This window comes from Oncorhynchus mykiss, chromosome 16 (assembly GCF_013265735.2).
Source record: "Oncorhynchus mykiss isolate Arlee chromosome 16, USDA_OmykA_1.1, whole genome shotgun sequence".
Lineage (NCBI taxonomy): Eukaryota > Metazoa > Chordata > Actinopteri > Salmoniformes > Salmonidae > Oncorhynchus > Oncorhynchus mykiss.
The window spans coordinates 72,160,250-72,184,610 of NC_048580.1; the positions used below are offsets into that span (position 1 = coordinate 72,160,250).

Here is a 24,361-nt window from a genome sequence, read left to right on the forward strand (position 1 = left end):
TTTTGCACCATATATGGAGTAGGGTGCTATTTTGGAACTCAGGCAATGCTTCTTCTCTGTGCCCCTGCGGCAGCCCCAGGGCAAAACACAGATAGAAGCTTATCCTCCAACCACTAATGAAACATGTGACCTTTACCTTTTACACTGTGAGCTGCACTGAGCCAGATGACATTAGCTGGAGAGGAGCCAGGAAGAGGGGGACTGGAGAATTAGAACCAGATTCAGTGAGATCAGGAAGTAACACTTATAGTGCATCTCTATGGATGATAAATGTGTGATCATTATTTGTTATGCAATATGTTTATTATGCTGTCTAAATGTTGATATGTGACCTGTTGTATAAATGATTGGAGACAGGCGCAGGAATTCGTAATTGGGGGGTTTAATACTCCACCCAAAATATACAACATGTTGTGAAAAGGCATGGGGACGAAGCCCAAAACAAACACGTATACAGAAACACAGGGGTGTAACCCAAACAAAAGAGTGAGGTGCTTTTTGGTGCTTTGAATGTCTGAATCAGACCTGAGTTTGAGTTGGAGGTTTCTTAAATTTATCTGTACAAATTTGCATTTCAGTTTACTTGACGCACACTCAAACTCTCAACATGGCAACCACACTGCAGTTGATCGGTGGTGGAGGAGGCAGTTCCTTTGAATTCCACGGCATGAAAAACGGTGCCACCCTCAAGAAGATCAGAGTGGCGGTGGAAGGCTGGCAGGTCAAAGCTGTGCGGGCGGAGCTTACCGACGGGCGCGTTGAGACCTTTGGAAATTCACACACTTTCAATGAGTTTGAGTTTGACCTCAGAGGGAGCACATCACCAAGCTGTCTCAATGGGGTAACGGCGTCGGCACACGTCTGGGTGCCGGCAAGTTCACCATGAGTAAGAACCGGCAGTTTTTTTTTAAATGACCAGCTGGCCACTGAAGACTGAGTACACCATAGATGTGGTGTCCGGAATCTGCCTGGGGCTGGAGGGCAGGTCTGGCTCGGACATCGACTGCATGGGCTTCCTCTTCATCAACATCATCAAGTCGTCCGTGCTGACCGACATGAAGTATCCCACCCTGTTCCTCTTCAAACCCCAGGTGTGTGTAGACGACTCAGGAAAACTCTACCGATGCTCTAACATTAAGGGGGCTGTCCACTTTAAAACGTATAATCCAATATGGGGGTTGACATTCATCAGGCATCTAATTTCTAGGACAGTCACACACACATACACACACATTAGATTATATTGTTAGCTTTCTAAAAATCAATTGATCAGTTCCTCACTGATGATTAGTTCTTAAATTGTCTTTGTCTTGTCTGAACAATTTGTATCTTTGTGTGTGTGTTGATTTTAGGTGACCCCAGAATATGTGAAGTCCATGTCTCACCACAACGACACTTCCTTGGTTCAAGAAGAGTCCATTACATACAGCAAGACACTGACCAATACTTCCTCCTGGTCCGTCAGCAACAAGATAGAATCCACCTTGAGTTTGTCGGTCAAAGCAGGGATCCCGGATCTGGTCGAGGTGACATCAGGGTTCAGCTTGACCGTGGGAGTGGAGCAATCCACCAGCCTGCAGGAGACAGAGAACATAACAGAATCAGATAGCATCAACCTGAAGATCCCGCCAGGGACGACCATGGATGTTGAGAGTGGGGAGAGCAAATATCGACCTCGACTACAGGGCCACAGTGAATGTCACCTGCATGAATGGCAGCCAGCTGGTCTTCCTATCCAACGGCATCTACACTAGTGTGACTGAAATTCAGTGAGGGTATCCACAAAGGAGTGATCGCATGACATCATGAATAGTGTGCACAGTGATAGAATGTGACACCATTACTAAATCTATGTGTGCCTTTTCTGTTATTATGATCTTCTTTGAGTGATTCTAATTGAACCATGTTGACTCAGCACTTTCTGTTATTATGATCTTCTTTGAGTGATTCTAATTGAACCATGTTGACTCAGCACTTTCTGTTATTATGATCTTCTTTGAGTGATTCTAATTGAACCATGTTGACTCAGCACTTTCTGTTATTATGATCTTCTTTGAGTGATTCTAATTTAACCATGTTGACTCAGCACTTTCTGTTATTATTATCTTCTTTGAGTGATTCTAATTGAACCATGTTGACTCAGCACTTTCTGTTATTTATTATCTTCTTTGAGTGATTCTAATTGAACCATGTTGACTCAGCTCTTTATTTCTGTCTCAGCAGAGGGTATAACAACAGGTGGGTCATTCCCACAATCCGGTGCCTTTTGTGTCCAATGACATGTTAACACATGTTTTGTGTGAATTATTGAACAACATTCATTACAAAATGTTTTGTTATACAGTTAGACCCCCATTTACCATTTAAAAAAATTGTATGTAACTGTAACTTAATTTCATGAATATTAAACTATTTGCCTTGTGTGTCAGTAACCTTTTGACATATCCCCAGTTAAGTTTATTCAACTTCCATTGGATATACTATTCATAAAATTCACAAATATTAAAATTATCATTAAGTTGAGTTCGTCAGGATTTGGCCAGGGTTGTTCCGGTTTTGGTCACTAGCTGCCCCCATTGTGCTTGTTGACCCTTTTGTTTTCCCTTGTTTCCAGTTATTATTTGCACCTGTGCCTCGTTTCCCTTGATTGTATTTAAACCCTTAGTTTTCCTCAGTTCTTTGTTCTGTGTTTGTATGTTAGCATCCAGCCCCAGCCATGCTGTGAACTTGAGGTACTCTGGTTTTGTTCTTGTTTATTTTTTTTATTATTCTTTTGAGGTTTGTTTTTTCCCTGCTGTTCTTACCACTTTGTGGATTTTCCTTGTGTCTTGGAGGATATACATTTTTTTTATCTTGGAATTACTTTTGACGTTGTGGATTTATATTTTTGCCTGAAGATCTTTTCCTTTTTTCTTTATTAAATCACCGTCTCTACGCACAATTGGCCTAGCGTCGTCCGGGTTAGGGAGGGCTTGGTCAGTGGGGATGTCCTTGTCTCATCGCGCACCAGCGACTCCTGTGGCGGGCCGGGCGCAGTGCGCGCTAACCAAGGCTAACCAAGGTTGCCAGGTGCACGGTGTAGCCTCCGACACATTGGTGCGGCTGGCTTCCGGGTTGGATGCGCACTGTGTTAAGAAGCAGTGCGGCTGGTTGGGTTGTGTATCGGAGGACGCATGACTTTCAACCTTCGTCTCTCCCGAGCCCGTACGGGAGTTGTAGCGATGAGACAAGATAGTAGCTACTACAACAATTGGACACCACGAAATTGGGGAGAAAAAGGGATAAAAATTAAAAAAAAAAATATATATATATATAAATCACCGTCTCTAGTACTGCTGTGTCTGCCTCATCTTCTGGGTTCTGCCGAATATTAGTGGCTCAGTTTACTAAGTGACTGTTTCTCACACCGGAGACCCGAGTTTGTAACCGGGTCCTGACAGAGTTGTTCTCTTTCTTAAGAATTGTTTATCATGATTAATTTATTATTTAATATAAGAATCATCCAATGTGTTTGTTAGCACACATGCAGTCACTCACATTCATGCTACTCACACATCACAACTGCTAATAACAGACTCTTATTATAATTGCTAAATACTGCACAACTTAAACCCTCCCCCTTTCCCAAAAGACATGTAAATATTGGATTAGAAATTGTGGAGAATATCAGCAGCATCTCAGTTTCAATTTATCAGTTTATTTGTTGTAAGTCTACTAACTATGTGTAGACATGATTTGGATCTCTCCAAATAAAGTGAAACACAAGTTGAGCTTAGTGGGTGTCTACCGATGATCTACTCCACATTCAACTATGTATCAACTGATGAGCATGTTCAGTGCATTTACTAATACTAGTAACTCTCTGTAGATATGAATTGGGAATCTCTAAATGAAGTGAAAGACTGTTTAAATTAATATGCAATAATCACTCAACACATCCAAATGTAAAACGGTTGGGATGAGTGAAATGACGTTTTGACACTGGAGCACCTGTGGGAATACACTGAACAAAAATATAAATGCAATACGTAAAATGTTGGTTCCATGTTTCATGAGCTGAAATAAAAGATGGAAAACAGAAAGGAAAATGCCGCACACTGCTGCTCATGCTCCCAGGTGATAACGTTGTTGTAAATAAATATCACCTGGGAGCATAAGCAGCAGTGTTTTCCTTTCTGTTTTCCACGAGTTTGCCTTCAACTCCAGCACTTGCGGAAAGTATACCTGGATGTGCGTATGTTCTTCAGCTTTTGTACTGAAATAAAATATCCCAGAAATGTTCCATATGCACAAAAAAACATATTTCTCTCGAATTTTGTGCACGAGTTTGTTTACATCCCTGTCAGTAAGAATGTATCCTTTGCCAAGATAATCCATCCACCTGACAGGTGTGGCATATCAAGAAGCTGATTAAACAGTATGATCATTACATAGGTGCACCTTGTGCTGGGGACAATAAAAAGCCACTCTAAAATGTGCAGTTTTTACACACAACAAAATGCCAAAGATTTCTCAAGTTTTGAGGGAGCGTGCAATTGGCATGATGACTACAGGAATGTCCACCAGAGCTGTTGCCAGAGAATGACGTGTTTTTTAGAGAATTTGGCAGTACGTCCAACCGGCCTCACAACTGCAGACCATGTGTATGGGTGAGCGGTTTGCTGATGTTAACATTGTAAATAGAGTGTCCCATGGTGGTGGTGGGGTTATGGTATGTGCAGGTATAAGCTACGGACAACTAACACAATTGCATTTTATCAAGGGTAATTTGAATGCACAGAGATACCGTGATGATATCCAGAGGCCCATTGTCGTGCCATTCATCCACCTCCATCACCTGATGTTTCAGCAAGATTATGCACTGCCTGTTGCAAGGGTCTGTACACAATTCCTGGAAGCTGAAAATGTCCCAGTTTACCCATGGCCTGTATACTCAGCAGACATGTCACCAATTGAGCATGTTTGGGATGCTCTGGGTCGACAGGCCACAATAAACAGGCGATCAACGCTATGCGGAGGAAACGTGTCACATTGCATAGATCAAATGGTGGTCACACCAGATCCACGACCGTACCATTGTTTTATGTATCTGGGACCAACACTCCCAGTCATGTGAAATCCATAGATTAGAGCCTAAAGAATTCATTTCAATTGTCTTTCCTATTGGTGATGAAAAAAAATAAATAATAATAATTATCAAAAAATCACAATAATGTCTATCAACATTGTTGGACTAATGGCTACAGGCTGAGAGAGAGAGAGAGAGAGAGAGAGCGAGAGAGAGAGAGAGAGAGCGAGAGAGAGAGAGAGAGAGAGAGAGAGCGAGAGAGAGAGAGAGAGAGAGAGAGAGATTGCAGCACCAAGGTATCGTAGTTTAATTCAACCAACACTAAGTTATTGTATACATTGAGTCTCCACCACACACTTTTGTTTCCTGAAGTGTTAAACAGAAACTTCAGTAGTATCACAGTACCATAATTGGCACACACAAAGGACACACGTTTTACCCAGAACACAGTGTGCAGTCACTGAAACCAGCTCCAACCTTGCTGAACCTGATAAAAATCTCATGTTGAACATTTTGTCAAACTATGGTATCACAATACTATCAAAGTTTCAGTATACAGTAAACACTACAGTAAACACTACAGTAAATGTGCCCCTGAATGTGTGTTTGCCTCCACCACAAACAAATGTTCAATATATATACTTTTTTACCGGTACTATCGAATGTAACAAGATACTGTTGTCCTGCAACAAGAAAAACATGTTTGTCCACGTATCTTACTTGGAAGGTAAGTAACTCCCCCCTTCCTCTTCATCTCTGTGACCTTTACTTGAATATCACCTACCATTCTGTGCATTATGTTGCCAGGGAAATATCCAGTTTGACAGAATAGTGTGCAACGTTTAATTCAAAGGAAACACTACTGAACGACCAGTTGAAGAACAGTGTGATCACAGTGACCCAGAGAGCGATTGTGTATGTGTATGGTGTGTGTGATTTGTGTTTCAAAATCACAACTATATGGATCACAGCCTCAGTTTTTTTCACATTCACATGATGTCATTGAAAAGTCTACCAAGGACTCTATGAAGCAGAGTAGCCTCTTTAGGGACTTCTCTGGTCAGTTTCCCACGAAGATGTCACATTTCCTTCTTATAAGTCTGCCACACCCATGAGATATTCAGATAGGGCAGACGTATGTGGCAGATAGCCTAGTGGTTAGAGCATTGGACTTGTAACCACAAGGTTGCAAGAACGAGTCTCTGTAGCTGACAAGGTCAAAATCTGTTGTTCTGCAGCCTCAACAAGGCAGTTAACCCAGTGTTCCTTGGCTGTCATTGAAAATAAGAACGTGTTCTTAACTGACTTGCTGGTTAAATAAAGGTACAATAAATACATACACGGGTCTCCATAATCTGGAATGTGTTTGACCTTCACATGCCATGTTACATGGCATATCTGAAACAAATTAGTGTCAGCATATCAGTAGTAAACAAGGAAACAACATTTAATGACCATAATGACCTGCCTTCAGCATTGACTAATACTCAATGAGTTTTTCCACATTTTGTTGTGTTACAGCCTGAAGACAAAAGGCATTATTAACGGAATTTGTTCACCCATCTACAGACAGTACTCCATAATGACAAAGAGAAAACATGTTTGTAGGCATTAACAGCACATTTATTGAAAATGAAATACAGAAATATCTATTTACAGAAGTATTCACACCCCTGCGTCAATACTTTGTAGAAGCACCTTTGGCGGCAATTACAGCTGTGAGTCTTTTTGGGTAAGTCTCTAAGAGCTTTGCACACCTGGATTGTACAATAATTTCCCCTTATTATTTTTAACATTCTTCAAGCTCTGTCAAGTTGATTGTTGATTATTGCTAGACAGTCATTTTCAAGTCTTGCCATAGATTTTCAAGATAATTTAAGTCTCAACTGTAACTAGGACACTCAACATGCAATGTCGTCTTGGTAAGCAACTCCAGTATAGATTTGGCCTTTTGTTTTAGGTTATTGTCCTCTTGAAAGGTGAATCCATCTCCCAGGGTCTGTTGGAAAGCAGACTGAACCAGGTTTTCCTCTAGGATTTTGCATGTGCTTATTCCGTGAATTTGTATTCAAAACCTACCATCACTCCCTAGTCCTTGCCGATGACAAGCATACACATAACATGATGCAGCCACCACCATGATTGAAAATATGTAAAGGGGTACTCAGTGATGTGTTGTGTTGGATTTGACCCAAACATAATGCTTAGTATTCAGGACAAAAAGTTAGTTTCTTTGCCACATTTTTTGCAGTATCACTTTAAAACCTTGTTGCAAACATGATGCATCTTTGGAATATGTTTATTCTGTACAGGTTTCCTTCTTTTCACTCTGTCATTTATTTTGGTATTGTGGAGTAACTACAATGTTGTTGATCCATCCTCAGTTTTCTCATATCACAACCATTAAACTCTGTAACTGTTTTAAAGTCACCATTGGCCTCATGGTGAAATCCCTGAGCGGTTTCGTTCCTCTCCAGAAACTGAGGTAGGAAGTACTGTATCTTTGTAGTGACTGGGTGTATTGATACACCATCCAAAGCCTCATTAATAACTTCATCATGCTTAAAAGGATATTCAGTGTCTGATTTTTTTTATTTTTTACACATCTACCAATCAGTGCCCTTCTTTAAGAGACACTGGAAAACTTCCCTGGTCTTTATGATTGAATCTTCGCTTGAAATTCACTACTCGACAGATAAATGTTATTGTGGGATACAGAGATGGGGTAGTAAATTTAAAAAATCATGTTAACCGTTATCATTTAACACAGAATGAGTCAATACAATTTATTATGCGATTTGTTTAGCACATTTTTACTCCTGAACTTATTTAGGTTTGCCATAGTAAAGGGATTGAACACATACTGGCTCAAGACATTTCAGTTTGACATTATGGGGTATTGTGTGGAGATCAGTAACACCAAATCTCAATGTAATCTATTTTAAATTCAGGCTATAACATAAGAAAATGTGGAAAAAGTAAAGGGGAGTGTGAATTCTTTCTGAAGGCGCTGTACATCCTGTCAAGATGTTCTCTTCATGTTTAAAGCCAGATGTACACTAGACATTTTTGGACACGATGTAGCTGTCCCAGAGAAGTTTTTTCAGATTGGAGACAAAATCCTACGTCATTGCCCTACTCGGTGCATGCGGCCGTCACCGACCATCGTTTAATGTGAGCGGGTCAAAGATGCAATCTGAGAGCTACCGATCTCATCTTTGAGCAGTCCCAGAGTGATGATGACTTTATATAAACAACTGGAGGCCCATTAGCCTGTTGAATAATGGTGGAAAGTTATTTGTCCTTGTATTTGCTATGAGGTTCAAACAAGGCTTACATAATATACAGTAATTGATGAAGAACAATCTGGTTTTATGCATTTGCTCATGGGATATTGCAAAGATTTGATATTGGGCAGGACATTAGGCAGGGCTGCCGAATTAGTCATTTTTTATATTTTTTATTGGTTACTCAAGTTATAGCTGTTTATATCAAGAAAGCTTTTTCAGCACTTGGCAAGGAATTTAAACGAAGTCAACTGGCTGATGACACCACCATATTTTTGAAAGACAGTAATGAGGTTTCTACAGCATTTTCCTGTATTGAAGACTTTTCCTTGGTTTCAGGTTTGAAAATGAATATCGATAAGTCAGTCTTATTTTCATTCAAGGACTGTGTTTTACAGGAAGTATATGGTATCCCAATTGAAGACCAGGTAACTTATTTTGGAATTGATATATTTAATGATGAGTAATATATGGTGATATACAATGGGGGCAAGCGTGAACAATTCTGAACAATATTGTATCCATAAGTTTCATTTAAAACGTTACATAGAATTTATCCTGTGAAACATGTTTTGGAAAGATTCAAGCTGAATATTGACTATAATTGGGATTTCTGTGGAATGGAGAAGGTGTCACGCCCTGACCATAGAGAGCCCTTGGGGTTCTCTATGGTGCAATAGGTCAGAGCGTGATGAGGGGGTGTTCTAGTCTTGAAATTCTATGTTGGTGTGAGTATGGTTCCCAATTGGAGGCAGCTGATGATCGTTGCCTCTAATTGGGGATCATACTTAGTGTGGTCCTTTTCCCACCTACTTTTGTGGGATATTGTTTTGGTTTAGTGCTATGTGAGCTACGAACTTTAAATTAGTTTATTCTTTGTTGTTTTTTGAAGGTTCACTTTAATAAATATGTGGAACTCTACTCACGCTGCGCCTTGGTCCGCTCATTATGTATACGACGAACGTGACAGAAGCAGACAATTTTATATTTGTTTTTTTTCACCTGTATTTAAGGTCGAATTTTGGGGATTTGACATACAGAACTTAGTTACAAATAAAACAGGACAGGTTGTGGTTTTGATATAATTATTAATTTCAGAAATTCTGACATCGATAAAGTATATTTAATTCAACTACTAATACTAATAATAGGTTCATTTCATAAATGAAAATGGTCTAAAATCTAAACCTAACTTTTTTCACTTTGTAAATTCATTTAAACACTATGGCACTATTTTAGCTAAAATGAAAAACGAAAACGCTATTGTAATAGCTAATGGCTATGGTATTATATTATACTCTATTCTTATCTACTATAACAAACGTGCAGTGTATATTAAATGAATATCCTATCATGAGTCAGGATATGATCCAGATGCAGACACAGGAGGCGGATGGTTCAGTTCTCAGATAATCTATTATAATAAGGGGAGCAGGCAAAAGGAAGTTTGAGGACAGGCAGAGGTTCGTAACCAGATCAGAGTCCAACAAGTACTGGACGACAGGCAGGCTCAGGGTCAGGGCAGGCAGAAACGTTAGAACTGGAAAAGCTAGAAACAAAAAACTAGAGAGCAGGGAAAAACTGTAAACACGCCGGGACGACCTGACAATACAAAACGAACTGGCAACAGAAAAACAGAAAACGCAGGTATAAATACATATATACATATATACTATTACCTAAGTGTTATGACTGCCTATTACCTAAGTGTTATGACTGCCTATTACCTAAGTGTTATGACTGCCTATTACCTAAGTGATAACATCAAAGATAAACACTGTTATAAATGTATTGTAATGATGACTCCATTCTCAGCCACATTCCTCCCAGGAGGTGTATTTAAGTGTTACTAGTGGGTAGATTGAAGAGGAGGAAGTAGGCAGAGGAGTGCTCTCCCCCCCCCCACCCACCCACACACACACGCAGTCTCCACCTCACACACACGCACAAACGGACACACACACACACACACACACCAGGCAGACACGATCATACATGTATATGCACAGACACACATTCAGTGTTAACGTAATGTATGTTACGTGTTTACATAATATTCACTTTTTAACCCTGTTAATTCATGGTCTTAAAATGTTTATTTAATTTTATTTAACCTTTAGTTAACTAGGCAAGTCATTTAAGAACAAATTCATATTTACAATGACCAAAAGGCAATAGCCCTCCTGCGGGGGCAGGGATTAAAAATATAAATCAATTAAATTAAAATATAGGACAAAACACACATCACAACAAGAGAGACACCACAACACAGCATAAAGAGAGACCTAAGACAACAACATAGCATGGCAGCAACACAACATGACAACAACATGGTAGCAACACAACATGACAACAACATGGTAGCAACACAACATGGCAGCAGCACAACATGGTGGCAGCACAAAACATGGTACAAAGATTATTGGACACAGACAACAGCACAAAGGGCAAGAAGGTAGAGAGAGCAACACATCATGCAAAGCAGCCACAACTGTCTGATAAGAGTGTCCATGATTGATGATGATAAGTCTTTGAATGAAGAGATTGAGATAAAACTGTTCAGTTTGAGTGTTTGTTGCAGCTCGTTCCAGTCACTAGCTGCAGCGAACTGAAAAGACAAGCGACCCAAGGATGTGTGTGCTTTGGGGACATTTAACATAATGTTACTGGCAGCATGGGTGTTGCATGTGAAGGATGACGGCTGCAGTAGACATCTCAGATAGGGGGGAGTGAGGCCTAATAGGTTTTTATAAATAAGAATCAACCAGTGTGTCTTTGGCACTCACAGACAATATCTTTGCAGATTTGGAAACGTCAGAGTGTTTTCTTTCCAAAGCTGTCAATTATATGCATAGTCAAGCATCTTTTCGCGACAAAATATTGCGCTTAAAACGGGAACGTTTTTTTTTATCCAATAATGAAATAGCGCCCCCATAGTTACAAGAAGTTAACCTCTGGTGTTCCAAGCCAGACCTTCGCTGTTGGACCACGGAGAAATCAACCATAAGTTTGTGACGCCATAATTGGAGTGGAAATGTACTACTAAGGACTCAGAAACGCAAAGCAAATGAAGCGATCATTATTTGTTTAATGTACGGAGAGGTTCACACACCTTGGTATAGGTCTACTGAAGCTCTGAAGGGGCAAAGCAAAACGTTTTTTTAGAAATGTAGGCATTTATGGGTTGGTTTTTGCATACGACTGGCTGTTATCATGAGGGCTCAGTTCCCAAATAAATTGAGCAAGGTCTCATATCTTAACTTCCAGAACATATACTGGGCATTCTACCAATTATCTTCGATTATAATCACAGCCGTATATATATATTCCCCCCCCAAGCAGACACATCGATGGCTCTGAACGAACTTAATTTGACTCTTTGCAAACTGGAAACCACATATCCTGAGGCTGTATTCATTGTAGCTGGGGATTTAAACAAGGCTAATCTGATAACAAGACTCCCTAAATTGTATCAGCATATCGATTGCGCAACCAGGGCTGGTAAAACCTTGGATCATTGCTATTCTAACTTCCGCGACGCATATAAGGCCCTCCCCCGCCCTCCTTTCGGAAAAGCTGACCATGACTCCATTTTGTTGCTCCCTGCCTACAGACAGAAGCTAAAACAAGAAGCTCCCGCGCTGAGGTCTGTTCAAAGCTGGTCCGACCAATCTGATTTCAAGCTCCAAGACTGCTTCCATCACGTGGACTGGGATATGTTCCACATTGCGACGAACAACAGCATTGACGAATACGCCGATTCGGTGTGCGAGTTCATTAGAACGTGCATTGAAGATGTCGTTCCCATAGCAACGATTAAAACATTCCAAACCAGAAACCGTGGATTGATGGCAGCATTCGCGTGAAACTGAAAGCGGCGAACCACTGCAAGGTGACTGGAAACATGACCGAATACAAACAGTGTAACTATTCCCTCCGCAAGGCAATCAAACAAGCTAAGCGTCAATATAGAGACAAAGTAGAGTCGCAATTCAACAGCTGAGACACAAGAAGTATGTGGCAGGGTCTACAGTCAATCACGGATTACAAAAAGAAAACCAGCCCAGTCACAGACCAGGATGTCTTGCTCCCAGGCAGACTAAATAACTTTTTTGCCCGCTTTGAGGACAATACAGTGCCACTGACACGGCCTGCAACGAAAACATGCGGTCTCTCCTTCACTGCAGCCGATGTGAGTAAAACATTTAAACGTGTTAACCCTCGCAAGGCTGCAGGCCCAGATGGCATCCCCAGCCGCGCCCTCAGAGCATGCGCAGACCAGCTGGCCGGTGTGTTTACGGACATATTCAATCAATCCCTATACCAGTCTGCTGTTCTCACATGCTTCAAGAGGGCCACCATTGTTCCTGTTTCCAAGAAAGCTAAGGTAACTGAGCTAAACGACTGCCGCCCCGTAGCACTCACTTCCGTCATCATGAAGTGCTTTGAGAGACTAGTCAAGGACCATATCACCTCCACCCTACCTGACACCCTAGACCCACTCCAATTTGCTTACCGCCCAAATAGGTCCACAGACGATGCAATCTCAACCACACTGCACACTGCCCTAACCCATCTGGACAAGAGGAATACCTATGTGAGAATGCTGTTCATTGACTACAGCTCGGCATTCAACACCATAGTGCCCTCCAAGCTCGTCATCAAGCTCGAGACCCTGGGTCTCGACCCCATCCTGTGCAACTGGGTACTGGACTTCCTGACGGGCCGCCCCACTAACATTGAGTGGCTGCTGCCAACACACTGACTCAACTCCAGCCACTTTAATAATGGGAATTGAAGGAAATTGATGTAAAATATATCACTAGCCACTTTAAATAATGCTACTTACATAATGTAATATAATGTTTACATACCCTACATTATTCATCTCATATGTATATGTATATACTGCACTCTATCATCTACTGCATCTTTATGTAATACATGTATCACTAGCCACTTTAAACTATGTCACTTTACTCATCTCATATGTATATACTGTACTCGATACCATCTACTGTATCTTGCCTATGGCGTTCTGTACCATCACTCATTCATATATATTTATGTACATATTCTTTATCCCTTTACACTTGTGTGTATAAGGTAGTAGTTTTGGAATTGTTAGGTTAGATTACTCGTTGGTTATTACTGCATTGTCGGAACTAGAAGCACAAGCATTTCGCTACACTCACATTAACATCTGCCAACCATGTGTATGTGACAAATACATTTGATTTGATTTGATTTGAGGGGGAGGCTATGACTGTGTCCCTTTGTGTGTTTATCCAGTCACCTGCATGAACCATGATAAACAGAACAGAGGATGCATTACAGCTTGTACAATTCACTGCTATGTCTTCAGTATTAGACATTTTCCACCACATAGACTTTAAACATATAGGATGTTTTGACGAACAAAACTACAGAGAAAGGTGATGTTGCATATTATTAGTGATTTTTTTTTGTTAGTGACTGGAAACCGCCGATATGCTCTCTGGCTCAAATATCAAGAAGAGGAAGTGGCACCAAGAGTTGTTGAAACTGTTGATACACGTTTGTCAGGATTAGCACAATACAATGTCTTATTCAGGGTCAAAGGGTTTGTGTCAATTTCAATAGAAAACTGCTGACACACACTTTATTTGCATGAGGGGAATTTGCTGCTATATAAGAGAGATGGCTTCTCCACTCCAGAGACACGTATTTCGCGGAAGCATCTTTAACGTTAAACAACTTTTCAGTTTTCTTCCATCAAGATCTTCTATAGTCATCCTTAACACTGAGGCCTGCATATCATTGTACGTAAGTGACACAATGTCCCTAAATAACTATTCTTGCTATATGAGGAATGTTTGAGAGCTATACATTTCTATTTTGACCAACTAATTTACAAAACATTTCAGGCAACAAATGTTTTCTAAATTCTGAAACAGTTTCTTAATCAGTTATAACGTCTATCTGAACAAACATGGTACGGGTTTGACGTCCCCCACAATGAAATTTGGGTGGGGACTCTGTACGTCTGTTGGTATGTTTGTTTGTACGTTAGTAAAACAAGATCTCTGAGAGCACTGGGCTGATTTTGACAAAGCTTAGGTGAATGATTCATCTTGTCATAGAGATCCAACATTTACAAAATTACACTGATTGGCCCAAGGCGGGAGCTATGGCAATTGACTGAAATGTCTTAGTCACACGCAATATCTCAACTTGCCCAAATCAAATGTTATTTGTCAATTGCGCCGAATACAACAGTTGTAGACCTTAGTGAAATTCTTACTTACGAGCGCTTAACCAACAATGCAGTTCAGAAAAAAAATACCTAAAAAAAATTGAACAGTAAGATGAGAATAACATAATAGCAGAAGCATAATGTAAAAACAAACAAAATAGCTTAGTTAGGAATTACTTGACTAACAAGACCAATATTAAGAATATTATTAAGAACCAGTCAGACCACTATCAAAAAATATATGTATCTTTACATGCTTTTTAATAACTGCAGCCCTCCACTCCGGCGCCATCGTGAAATAAATAAGGGGGTAGTGCGTCATTCGTGGGGGACGACATGTTTACTGTTTGCCTTGTTTCCACTTGGTTTCCTTTAGCCTCCTATTGTTCTGTTTTGAATTCAAAAGTATTACGTTAGTATGATGTTTAATGTGAGGTGAGTAGACTGTTGAGTGTAGTGCTTTACATCAAGCTGTCTCTTAACATTGAATACACTGATTGACACATCTAGCATTGAGTTCTGAAATGTCATGTTCCAAATTATTGAACTACAGGGAAAGGTGAAATGAGAGAGGAAGTACTTCATGTGAGCAATTTTGCTCCGTTAAAGCTGCAGTAGGTAAGTCTGTAGAAATCAGACTTTGCTGACAATAGTCCATCAAGGTAGCTGAAATGTTGTCGATTTTCAAACTAGGTGACTGGTGCTATCTCGACAAAAAAACAGGTTGTAGTTCCAAGCTGAGGAGGAAGGAATGGGTGTGATAGATTCATACGAATAGAGATGTAACAATCAGAGGAGGGTGGAGGAGGAGTTAGGAGCAATTTAAGAATGTGTCATTCTCAGTGACCTGTGGATTGTGCAGCGATTTACTCACCCTAGACCAGAGCTACCGTCCTGTATTTTTTAATTCCAATCCCAATCTAGTCCACCTGATTCTAATAATTAACTGTTTGACAAGCTGAATTAGGTTAGTTACCACTGGGTTTGTAGTGAACCTACAGGAGGGTAGCTTTCCATGATCAGGGTTGGAGAACCCTGGTGTGAACCTACAGGAGGGTAGCTCTCCAGGAACAAGGTTGGAGAGCCCTGCCATAGACTGATGTGTTGCTCGACCTCTAATTCCAACCATGAGTCATTATAACCCTTGGTTATCGTTTGATCTTGTCCTTTAATTTCCTTTTGGTGCTTTGAATGTCTGAATCAGATCTCCTTTGAGTTGGAGCTTAGAGTTATGTGTACAAATTTGTATTTTTTAGGTTACTTGACGCACGCAAGCGCACACACTCAACATGGCAACCACACTGGAACTAATAGGTGGTCAAGGAGGCAGTCCATTTGAATTCCACGGCATGAACAACGGTGCCACCCTCAAGAAGATCGGAGTGGCTGTGGGAGGCTGGCAGGTGAAAGCTGTGCGGGCGGAGCTGACCGATGGGAAAGTAGCAACTTTTGGAGATGCGGACACTTTCAAGGAGTTTGAGTTCGACCTCGGCGAGCGCATCACCAAGCTGTCTCTGTGGGGTAACGGCGCCGGCACACGTCTGGGTGCCATCAAGTTCACGACGAGTGAGAACCGGGAGTTCTTTGAAAAAATGACCAGCTGGGGACTGAAGACTGAGTACACCATAGATGTGGGGTCTGGAATCTGCCTGGGGCTGCAGGGAGGGTATGGCTCAGACATCGACTGCATGGGCTTCCTCTTCATCAACACCATCAAGTCGTCCGTGCTGACTGACATGAAGTATCCCAACCTGTCCCTCTTCAAACCCCAGGTGTGTGTAGACGGCTCAGGAAAACTCTACCGATGCTGTAACATTAAGGGGGCTGTCCACTTTAAAACATGTAATCCAATATGGGGGTCGACATTCATCAGGCATCTCATTTCTAGGACAGTCAGACACACATACAGACACATTAGTTATTATTGTTGGCTTTCTAAAAATCAATGGATAAGTTCCTCACTGATGACTAGCTCTTAAATTGTCTTTGTCTTGTCTGAACAATTTGTATCTTTGTGTGTGTGTCTGTGTTGATTTTAGATGACCCCAGAATATGAGAAAACCCTTATTTACCAAAACGACACCTCCTTGGTTCAAGAAGAGTTCTTTACATACAGCAAGACACTGACCAAGACTTCCTCCTGGTCCGTCAGCAACAAGATAGAATCCACCTTCAGTGTGTCGGTCAAAGCAGGGATCCCGGATCTGGTCGAGGTGACATCAGGGTTCAGCTTGACCGTGGGAGTGGAGCAATCCACCAGCCTGCAGAAGACAGAGACCATAACAGAATCGGATACCATCAACCTGAAGATCCCGCCAGGGAAGACCATGGATGTTGAGATCACAGTGGGGAAAGCAAATATCGACCTCGACTACGAGGCCATAGTGAAAGTCACCTGCATGAATGGCAGTCAGCTGGTCTTCCCATCCAACGGCATCTACACTGGTGTGACTTACACTTCAGCAAGGGTATCCACAAAGGAGAGATAATAAGTACAGTGATAGAATTAACTAATTATTTGTGTGCCTTTTCTGTTACTATGATAATCTTTGAGTGATTCTGATTGAACCCAGCTGACTCAGCTCTTTCTTTCTGTCTCAGCAGAGGGTATAAAAACAGGTGGGTCATTCCTACAATACGGTGCCTTTGTGTTCCATGACATGATAACACACACTACCAGTCAAAAGTTTTAGAACACCTACTCATTCAAGGGTTTTTCTTTATTTGGACTTTTTTCTACATTCCAGAATAATAGTGAAGACATAAACTATGAACTGACACATATGGAATCATGTAGTAACCCAAAAGGTGTTAAACAAATCAAAATTATTTCTTCAAATAGCCACCCTTTGCCTTATTGACAACTTTGCACACTCTTGGCATTCTCTCAACCAGCTTCATGAGGTAGTCACCTGGAATGCATTTCAATTAACAGGTGTGCCTTCTTAAAAGTTAATTTGACTATTTCACCAAGAAGGAGAGTGATGGAGTGTTGCATCAGATGACCTGGCCTCCACAATCACCAGCCCTCAACCATATGATTCCGTATGTGTTTTTTCATCGTGTTGGTGGCTTCACTATCATTCTACAATGTAGAAAATAGTCAAAATAAAGAAAAACCCTTGAATGAGTAGGTGTTCTAAAACTTTTGACTGATAATTTTGTGTGAATTATTGAACAACATTCAATGCAAAATGTTTTAATATATGGTTAGACCAAAAATGTACCATAAAAAACGATGTTAAGTAACCATAGCTTAATTTCAAGAATAATAAACCATTTGTCTTTTGTTTAACTTCTTGACCATACTTGAGACGCAGACGTCTCAAGTAGGCACCTGGAAATGCAAATGCGCTACGCTAAATGCTAAATGTACTCGTTACAACTCAAACCTTGATCAAAATTCACAAGCAGGGTATTGAATTAAAGCTACACTCGTTGTGAACCTAGCCAGCAAGTCAGATTTTTAAAATGCTTTTCGGCGAAAGCATGAGAAGCTATTATCTGATAGCATGCACCCCCCAAAATGCCAGCACGACACGTAAACAACAGATTTTGCGGTAGCCGGCGCTACCCAAAACGCAGAAATAAAATATAAAACATTCATTACCTTTGACGAGCTTCTTTCTTGGCACTCCTATATGCCCCATAAACATCACTATTGGGTCTTTTTTTCGTTTAAATCGGTCCATATATACCCAAAATAGCTTTGTATGGAAGCTGTGTCATTCAGAAAAAAACATTGTTTTTAAACGCTGCGTAATTTTTTAAAATTAAAAAAGTCGACGATAAACTTTCACAAAACACTTCGAAATCCTTTTGTAATCCAACTTTAGGTATTAGTAAACGTTTATAATCTATCAAAATGATTACAGGGTGATGTATATTCAATAGGTCCTCGCTTGCAAATCAATGGCTGCCAATGTCTTCATTAACAACATCCGGGTGAAGACTGGAAAAACGGATGCCAGATAGATGGATTTTCCAACAATTAATTCAATTGAAAATGACGACAATGGCGACATCGTGTGGAATGTGTATGAATTGCATGCAGGTCGATATTAAATTTTGTCCCCTTTTAACAACACATGGAAGTGACTTATGGAAATTATTTTTAGCTTTCAGAGAGCAGTTTTTCTTGCGTTTTTCAATGAAACACACGATCTGTTATAGTCACAGCCATGATTTAACCAGTTTTAGAAACTTCAGAGTGTTTCCTATCCACACATACTAATCATATGCATATACTATATTCCTGGCATGAGTAGCAGGACGCTGAAAAGTTGCGCGATTTTTAACAGAATGTTCGAAAAAGGAGGGGGTAGAAGTCAAGTTTAGAAGTTTATCAAACTTCCATTTGATATAATATTAATGCAATTCACAAATATTTTAATTATCATTACGTTGAGTTGTTCTCTTTCTAATCAAATTGTTTAGCATGATGAATCTATTATTTAATATCAGAATCATCCATTGTGTTTGTTAGCACACACGCAGTCACTCACACACACACACACACACACACACACACACACACACACACACACACACACACACATACACACACACACACACACACACACACACACACACACACACACACACACACACACACACACACACACATACACACATATATGTGGAGTAATGCAAAAAGTATACCTGGATGTGCGTATGTTCTTCAGCTTTTGTACTGAAATAAAATATCCCAGAAATGTTCCATATGCACAAAAAAACATATTTCTCTCGAATTTTATGCACGAGTTTGTTTACATCCCTGTCAGTGAGAATTTCTCCTTTGCCAAGATAATCCATCCACCTGACAGGTGTGACATATCAAGAAGCTGATTAAACAGTATGATCATTACATAGGTGCACCTTGTGCTGGGGACAATAAAAGGCCACTCTAAAATGTGCAGTTTTGACAAACAACAAAATGCCAAAGATTTCTCAAGTATTGAGGAAGCGTGCAATTAGCATGCTGACTGCAGGAATGTTCACCGGAGCTGTTTCCAGAGAATGACGTGGTTTTTAGAGAATTTGGCAGTACGTCCAACCGGCCTCACAACTGCAGACCATGTGTATGGATTCGTATGGGTTAGCGTTGATGTGCTGATGTTAATATTGTAAATAGAGTGTCCCATGGTGGAGGTGGGGTTATGGTATGTGCAGGCATAAGCTACGGACAACTAACACAATTGCATTTTATCAAGGGTAATTTGAATGCACAGAGATACCGTGATGATATCCAGAGGCCCATTGTCATGCCATTCATCTGCCTCCATCACCTGATGTTTCAGCCGGATAATGCACTGCCTGTTGCAAGGGTCTGTACACAATTCCTGGAAGCTGAAAATGTCCCAGTTTACCCATGGCCTGTATACTCAGCAGACATGTCACCAATTGAGCATGTTTGGGATGCTCTGGGTCGACAGGCCACAATAAACAGGCGATCAACTTTATGCGGAGGAAACGTGTCACATTGAATAGATCAAATGGTGGTCACACCAGATACTGACTGGTTTTCTGATCCACGACCGTACCATTGTTTTATGTATCTGGGAACAACACTCCCAGTCATGTGAAGTCCATAGATTAGAGCCTAAAGAATTCATTTCAATTGTCTTTCCTATTGGTGATGAAAAAACACAAAATATTTTAATTATCAAAAAATCACAATAATGTCTATCAACATTGTTGGCCTAATGGCTACAGGCTGAGAGAGAGAGAGAGAGAGAGAGAGAGAGAGAGAGAGAGAGAGATTGCAGCACCAAGGTATCGTAGTTTAATTCAACCAACACTAAGTTATTATATACATTGAGTCTCCACCACACACTTTTGTGTTAAACATACATACAACTTCAGTAGTATCACAGTACCATAATTGGCACACGAAATGCACACACAAGGACACACGTTTTACCCAGAACACAGGGAGCAGTCACTGAAACCAGCTCCAACCTTGCAGAACCTGATAAAAATCTGATGTTGAACATTTTGTCAAACTATGGTATCACAATACTATCAAAGTTTCAGTATACAGTAAACACTACAGTAAACACTACAGTAAATGTGCCCCTGAATGTGTGTTTGCCTCCACCACAAACAAATGTTCAATATATATACTTTTTTACCGGTACTATCGAATGTAACAAGATACTGTTGTCCTGCAACATGAAAAACATGTTTGTCCACGTATCTTACTTGGAAGGTAAGTAACTCCCCCCTTCCTCTTCATCTCTGTGACCTTTACTTGAATATCACCTACCATTCTGTGCATTATGTTGCCAGGGAAATATCCAGTTTGACAGAATAGTGTGCAACGTTTCATTCAAAGGAAACACTACTGAACGACCAGTTGAAGAACAGTGTGATCACAGTGACCCAGAGAGCGATTGTGTATGTGTATGGTGTGTGTGATTTGTGTTTCAAAATCACAACTATATGGATCACAGCCTCAGTTTTTTTCACATTCACATGATGTCATTGAAAAGTCTACCAAGGACTCTATGAAGCAGAGTAGCCTCTTTAGGGACTTCTCTGGTCAGTTTCCCACGAAGATGTCACATTTCCTTCTTATAAGTCTGCCACACCCATGAGATATTCAGATAGGGCAGACCTATGTGGCAGATAGCCTAGTGGTTAGAGCATTGGACTTGTAACCACAAGGTTGCAAGAACGAGTCCCTGTAGCTGACAAGGTCAAAATCTGTTGTTCTGCAGCCTCAACAAGGCAGTTAACCCAGTGTTCCTTGGCTGTCATTGAAAAAAATAACTTGTTTTTAACTGACTTGCTGGTTAAATAAAGGTACAATAAATACATACACTGGTCTCCATAATCCGGAATGTGTTTGACCTTCACATGCCTGCAGTCCTGTGAGAGACTTGCATACGCTCTCTATTCATCTCTGACTACCATACTCTGACGCTTTTACATGCCGAAAGACTGGGACGTCTGGAGTTGCCCTGGCTGTCCAACATTCCGAACACCCATATCTTTATCCTCATTGTTAAAGTGTCTATGGCATATTTGAAACTAATTAGTGTCAGCATATCAGTAGTAAACAAGGAATCAACATTTAATGACCTTAATGACCTGCCTTCAGCATTGACTAATACTCAATGAGTTTTTCCACATTTCCACAGACAGCCTGAAGACAAAATGCATTATTAACGGAATTTGTTCACCCATCTACAGACAGTACTCCATAATGACAAAGAGAAAACATGTTTGTAGGCATTAACAGCACATTTATTGAAAATGAAATACAGAAATATCTATTTACAGAAGTATTCACACCCCTGCGTCAATACTTTGTAGAAGCACCTTTGGCGGCAATTACAGTCTTTCTGGGTAAGTCTCTAAGAGCTTTGCACACCTGGATTGTACAATTATTTCCCCTTATTATTTTTAACATTCTTCAAGCTCTGTCAAGTTGATTGTTGATTATTGCTAGACAGTCATTTTCAAGTCTTGCCATAGATTTTCAAGATAATTTAAGTCTCAACTGTAACTAGGACACTCAACATGCAATGTCGTCTTGGTAAGCAACTCCAGTATAGATTTGGCCTTTTGTTTTAGGTTATTGTCCTCTTGAAAGGTGAATCCATCTCCCAGGGTCTGTTGGAAAGCAGACTGAACCAGGTTTTCCTCTAGGATTTTGCATGTGCTTATTCCGTGAATTTGTATTCAAAACCTACCATCACTCCCTAGTCCTTGCCGATGACAAGCATACACATAACATGATGCAGCCACCACCATGATTGAAAATATGTAAAGGGATACTCAGTGATATGTTGTGTTGGATTTGACCCAAACATAATAATTAGTATTCAGGACAAAAAGTTAGTTTCTTTGCCACATTTTTTGCAGTATGACTTTGTTGCAAACATGATGCATCTTTGGAATATGTTTATTCTGTACAGGTTTCCTTCTTTTCACTCTGTCATTTATTTTGGTATTGTGGAGTAACTACAATGTTGTTGATCCATCCTCAGTTTCCTCATATCACAACCATTAAACTCTGTAACTGTTTTAAAGTCACCATTGGCCTCATGGTGAAATCCCTGAGCAGTTTTGTTCCTCTCCAGAAACTGAGGTAGGAAGTACTGTATCTTTGTAGTAACTGTGTGTATTGATACACCATCCAAAGCCTCATTAATAACTTCACCATGCTTAAAAGGATATTCAGTGTCTGATTTTTTGTATTTTTTACACATCTACCAATCAGTGCCCTTCTTTAAGAGACACTGGAAAACTTCCCTGGTCTTTATGGTTGAATCTTCGCTTGAAATTCACTACTCGACAGATAATTGTTATTGTGGGATACAGAGATGGGGTAGTAAATTCAAAAATCATGTTAACCGTTATCATTTAACTTCTTGACCATACTTGAGACGCAGACGTCTCAAGTATGCCCCTGGAAATGCAAATGCGGTACGCTAAATGCTAAATGTACTCGTTACAACTCAATCTTTGATCAAAATTCACAAGCAGGGTATTGAATTAAAGCTACACTCGTTGTGAACCTAGCCAGCAAGTCAGATTTTTAAAATGCTTTTCGGCGAAAGCATGAGAAGCTATTATCTGATAGCATGCACCCCCCAAAATGCCAGCACGACACGTAAACAACAGATTTTGCGGTAGCCGGCGCTACCCAAAACGCAGAAATAAAATATAAAACATTCATTACCTTTGACGAGCTTCTTTCTTGGCACTCCTATATGCCCCATAAACATCACTATTGGGTCTTTTTTTCGTTTAAATCGGTCCATATATACCCAAAATAGCTTTGTATGGAAGCTGTGTCATTCAGAAAAAAACATTGTTTTTAAACGCTGCGTAATTTTTTTAAATTAAAAAAGTCGACGATAAACTTTCACAAAACACTTCGAAATCCTTTTGTAATCCAACTTTAGGTATTAGTAAACGTTTATAATCTATCAAAATGATTACAGGGCGATGTATTTTCAGTAGGTCTTCACTTGCAAAACAATGGCTTCTAATGTCTTCATCAACTACATCCGGGTGAAGACTGGGAAAATGGAGGTCAGATAGATGGATTTTCCAACAATTAATTCAATTGAAAATGAGGACAATGGCGCCATCGTGCGGAATTTGTATGAATTTCAGGCAGTTCGATATTAAATTCTGTTCTCTTTTAACAACCCGTGGAAGTGACTTATGGAAATTATTTTTAGCTTTCAGAGAGCAGTTTTTCTTGCGTTTTTCAATGAAACACACGATCTGTTATAGTCACAGCCGTGATTTAACCAGTTTTATAAACTTCAGAGTGTTTTCTATCCACACATACTAATCATATGCATATGCTATATTCCTGGCATGAGTAGCAGGACGCTGAAAAGTTGCGCGATTTTTAACAGAATTTTCGAAAAAGGAGGGGGTAGAAGTAAGAGGTGTTAACACAGAATGAGTCAATACAATTTATTATGCGATTTGTTTAGCACATTTTTACTCCTGAACTTATTTAGGTTTGCCATAGTAAAGAGATTGAACACATACTGGCTCAAGACATTTCAGTTTGACATTATGGGGTATTGTGTAGAGATCAGTAACACCAAATCTCAATGTAATCTATTTTAAATTCAGGCTATAACATAAGAAAATGTGGAAAAAGTAAAGGGGAGTGTGAATTCTTTCTGAAGGCGCTGTACATCCTGTCAAGATGTTCTCTTCATGTTTAAAGCCAGATGTACACTAGACATTTTTGGACACAATGTAGCTGTCCCAGAGAAGTTTTTTCAGATTGGA

General features: G+C 40.2%; 1 protein-coding gene and 1 pseudogene across 1 annotated transcript; both read left to right on the forward strand.

Annotated features, from left to right (window-relative positions):
* Window positions 1–497: 497 nt before the first annotated feature.
* LOC110492677 lies at window positions 498–1,913 on the forward strand (annotated as a pseudogene).
* Window positions 1,914–15,870: 13,957 nt separating this feature from the next.
* LOC110492676 (aerolysin-like protein) lies at window positions 15,871–17,370 on the forward strand. Its single transcript, XM_036945859.1, has 2 exons — window positions 15,871–16,362; window positions 16,630–17,370. Exons 1-2 carry the CDS (start codon window positions 15,880–15,882, stop codon window positions 17,077–17,079), a joined length of 933 nt encoding a protein of 310 aa, XP_036801754.1. The 5' UTR covers window positions 15,871–15,879; the 3' UTR covers window positions 17,080–17,370.
* Window positions 17,371–24,361: the final 6,991 nt, after the last annotated feature.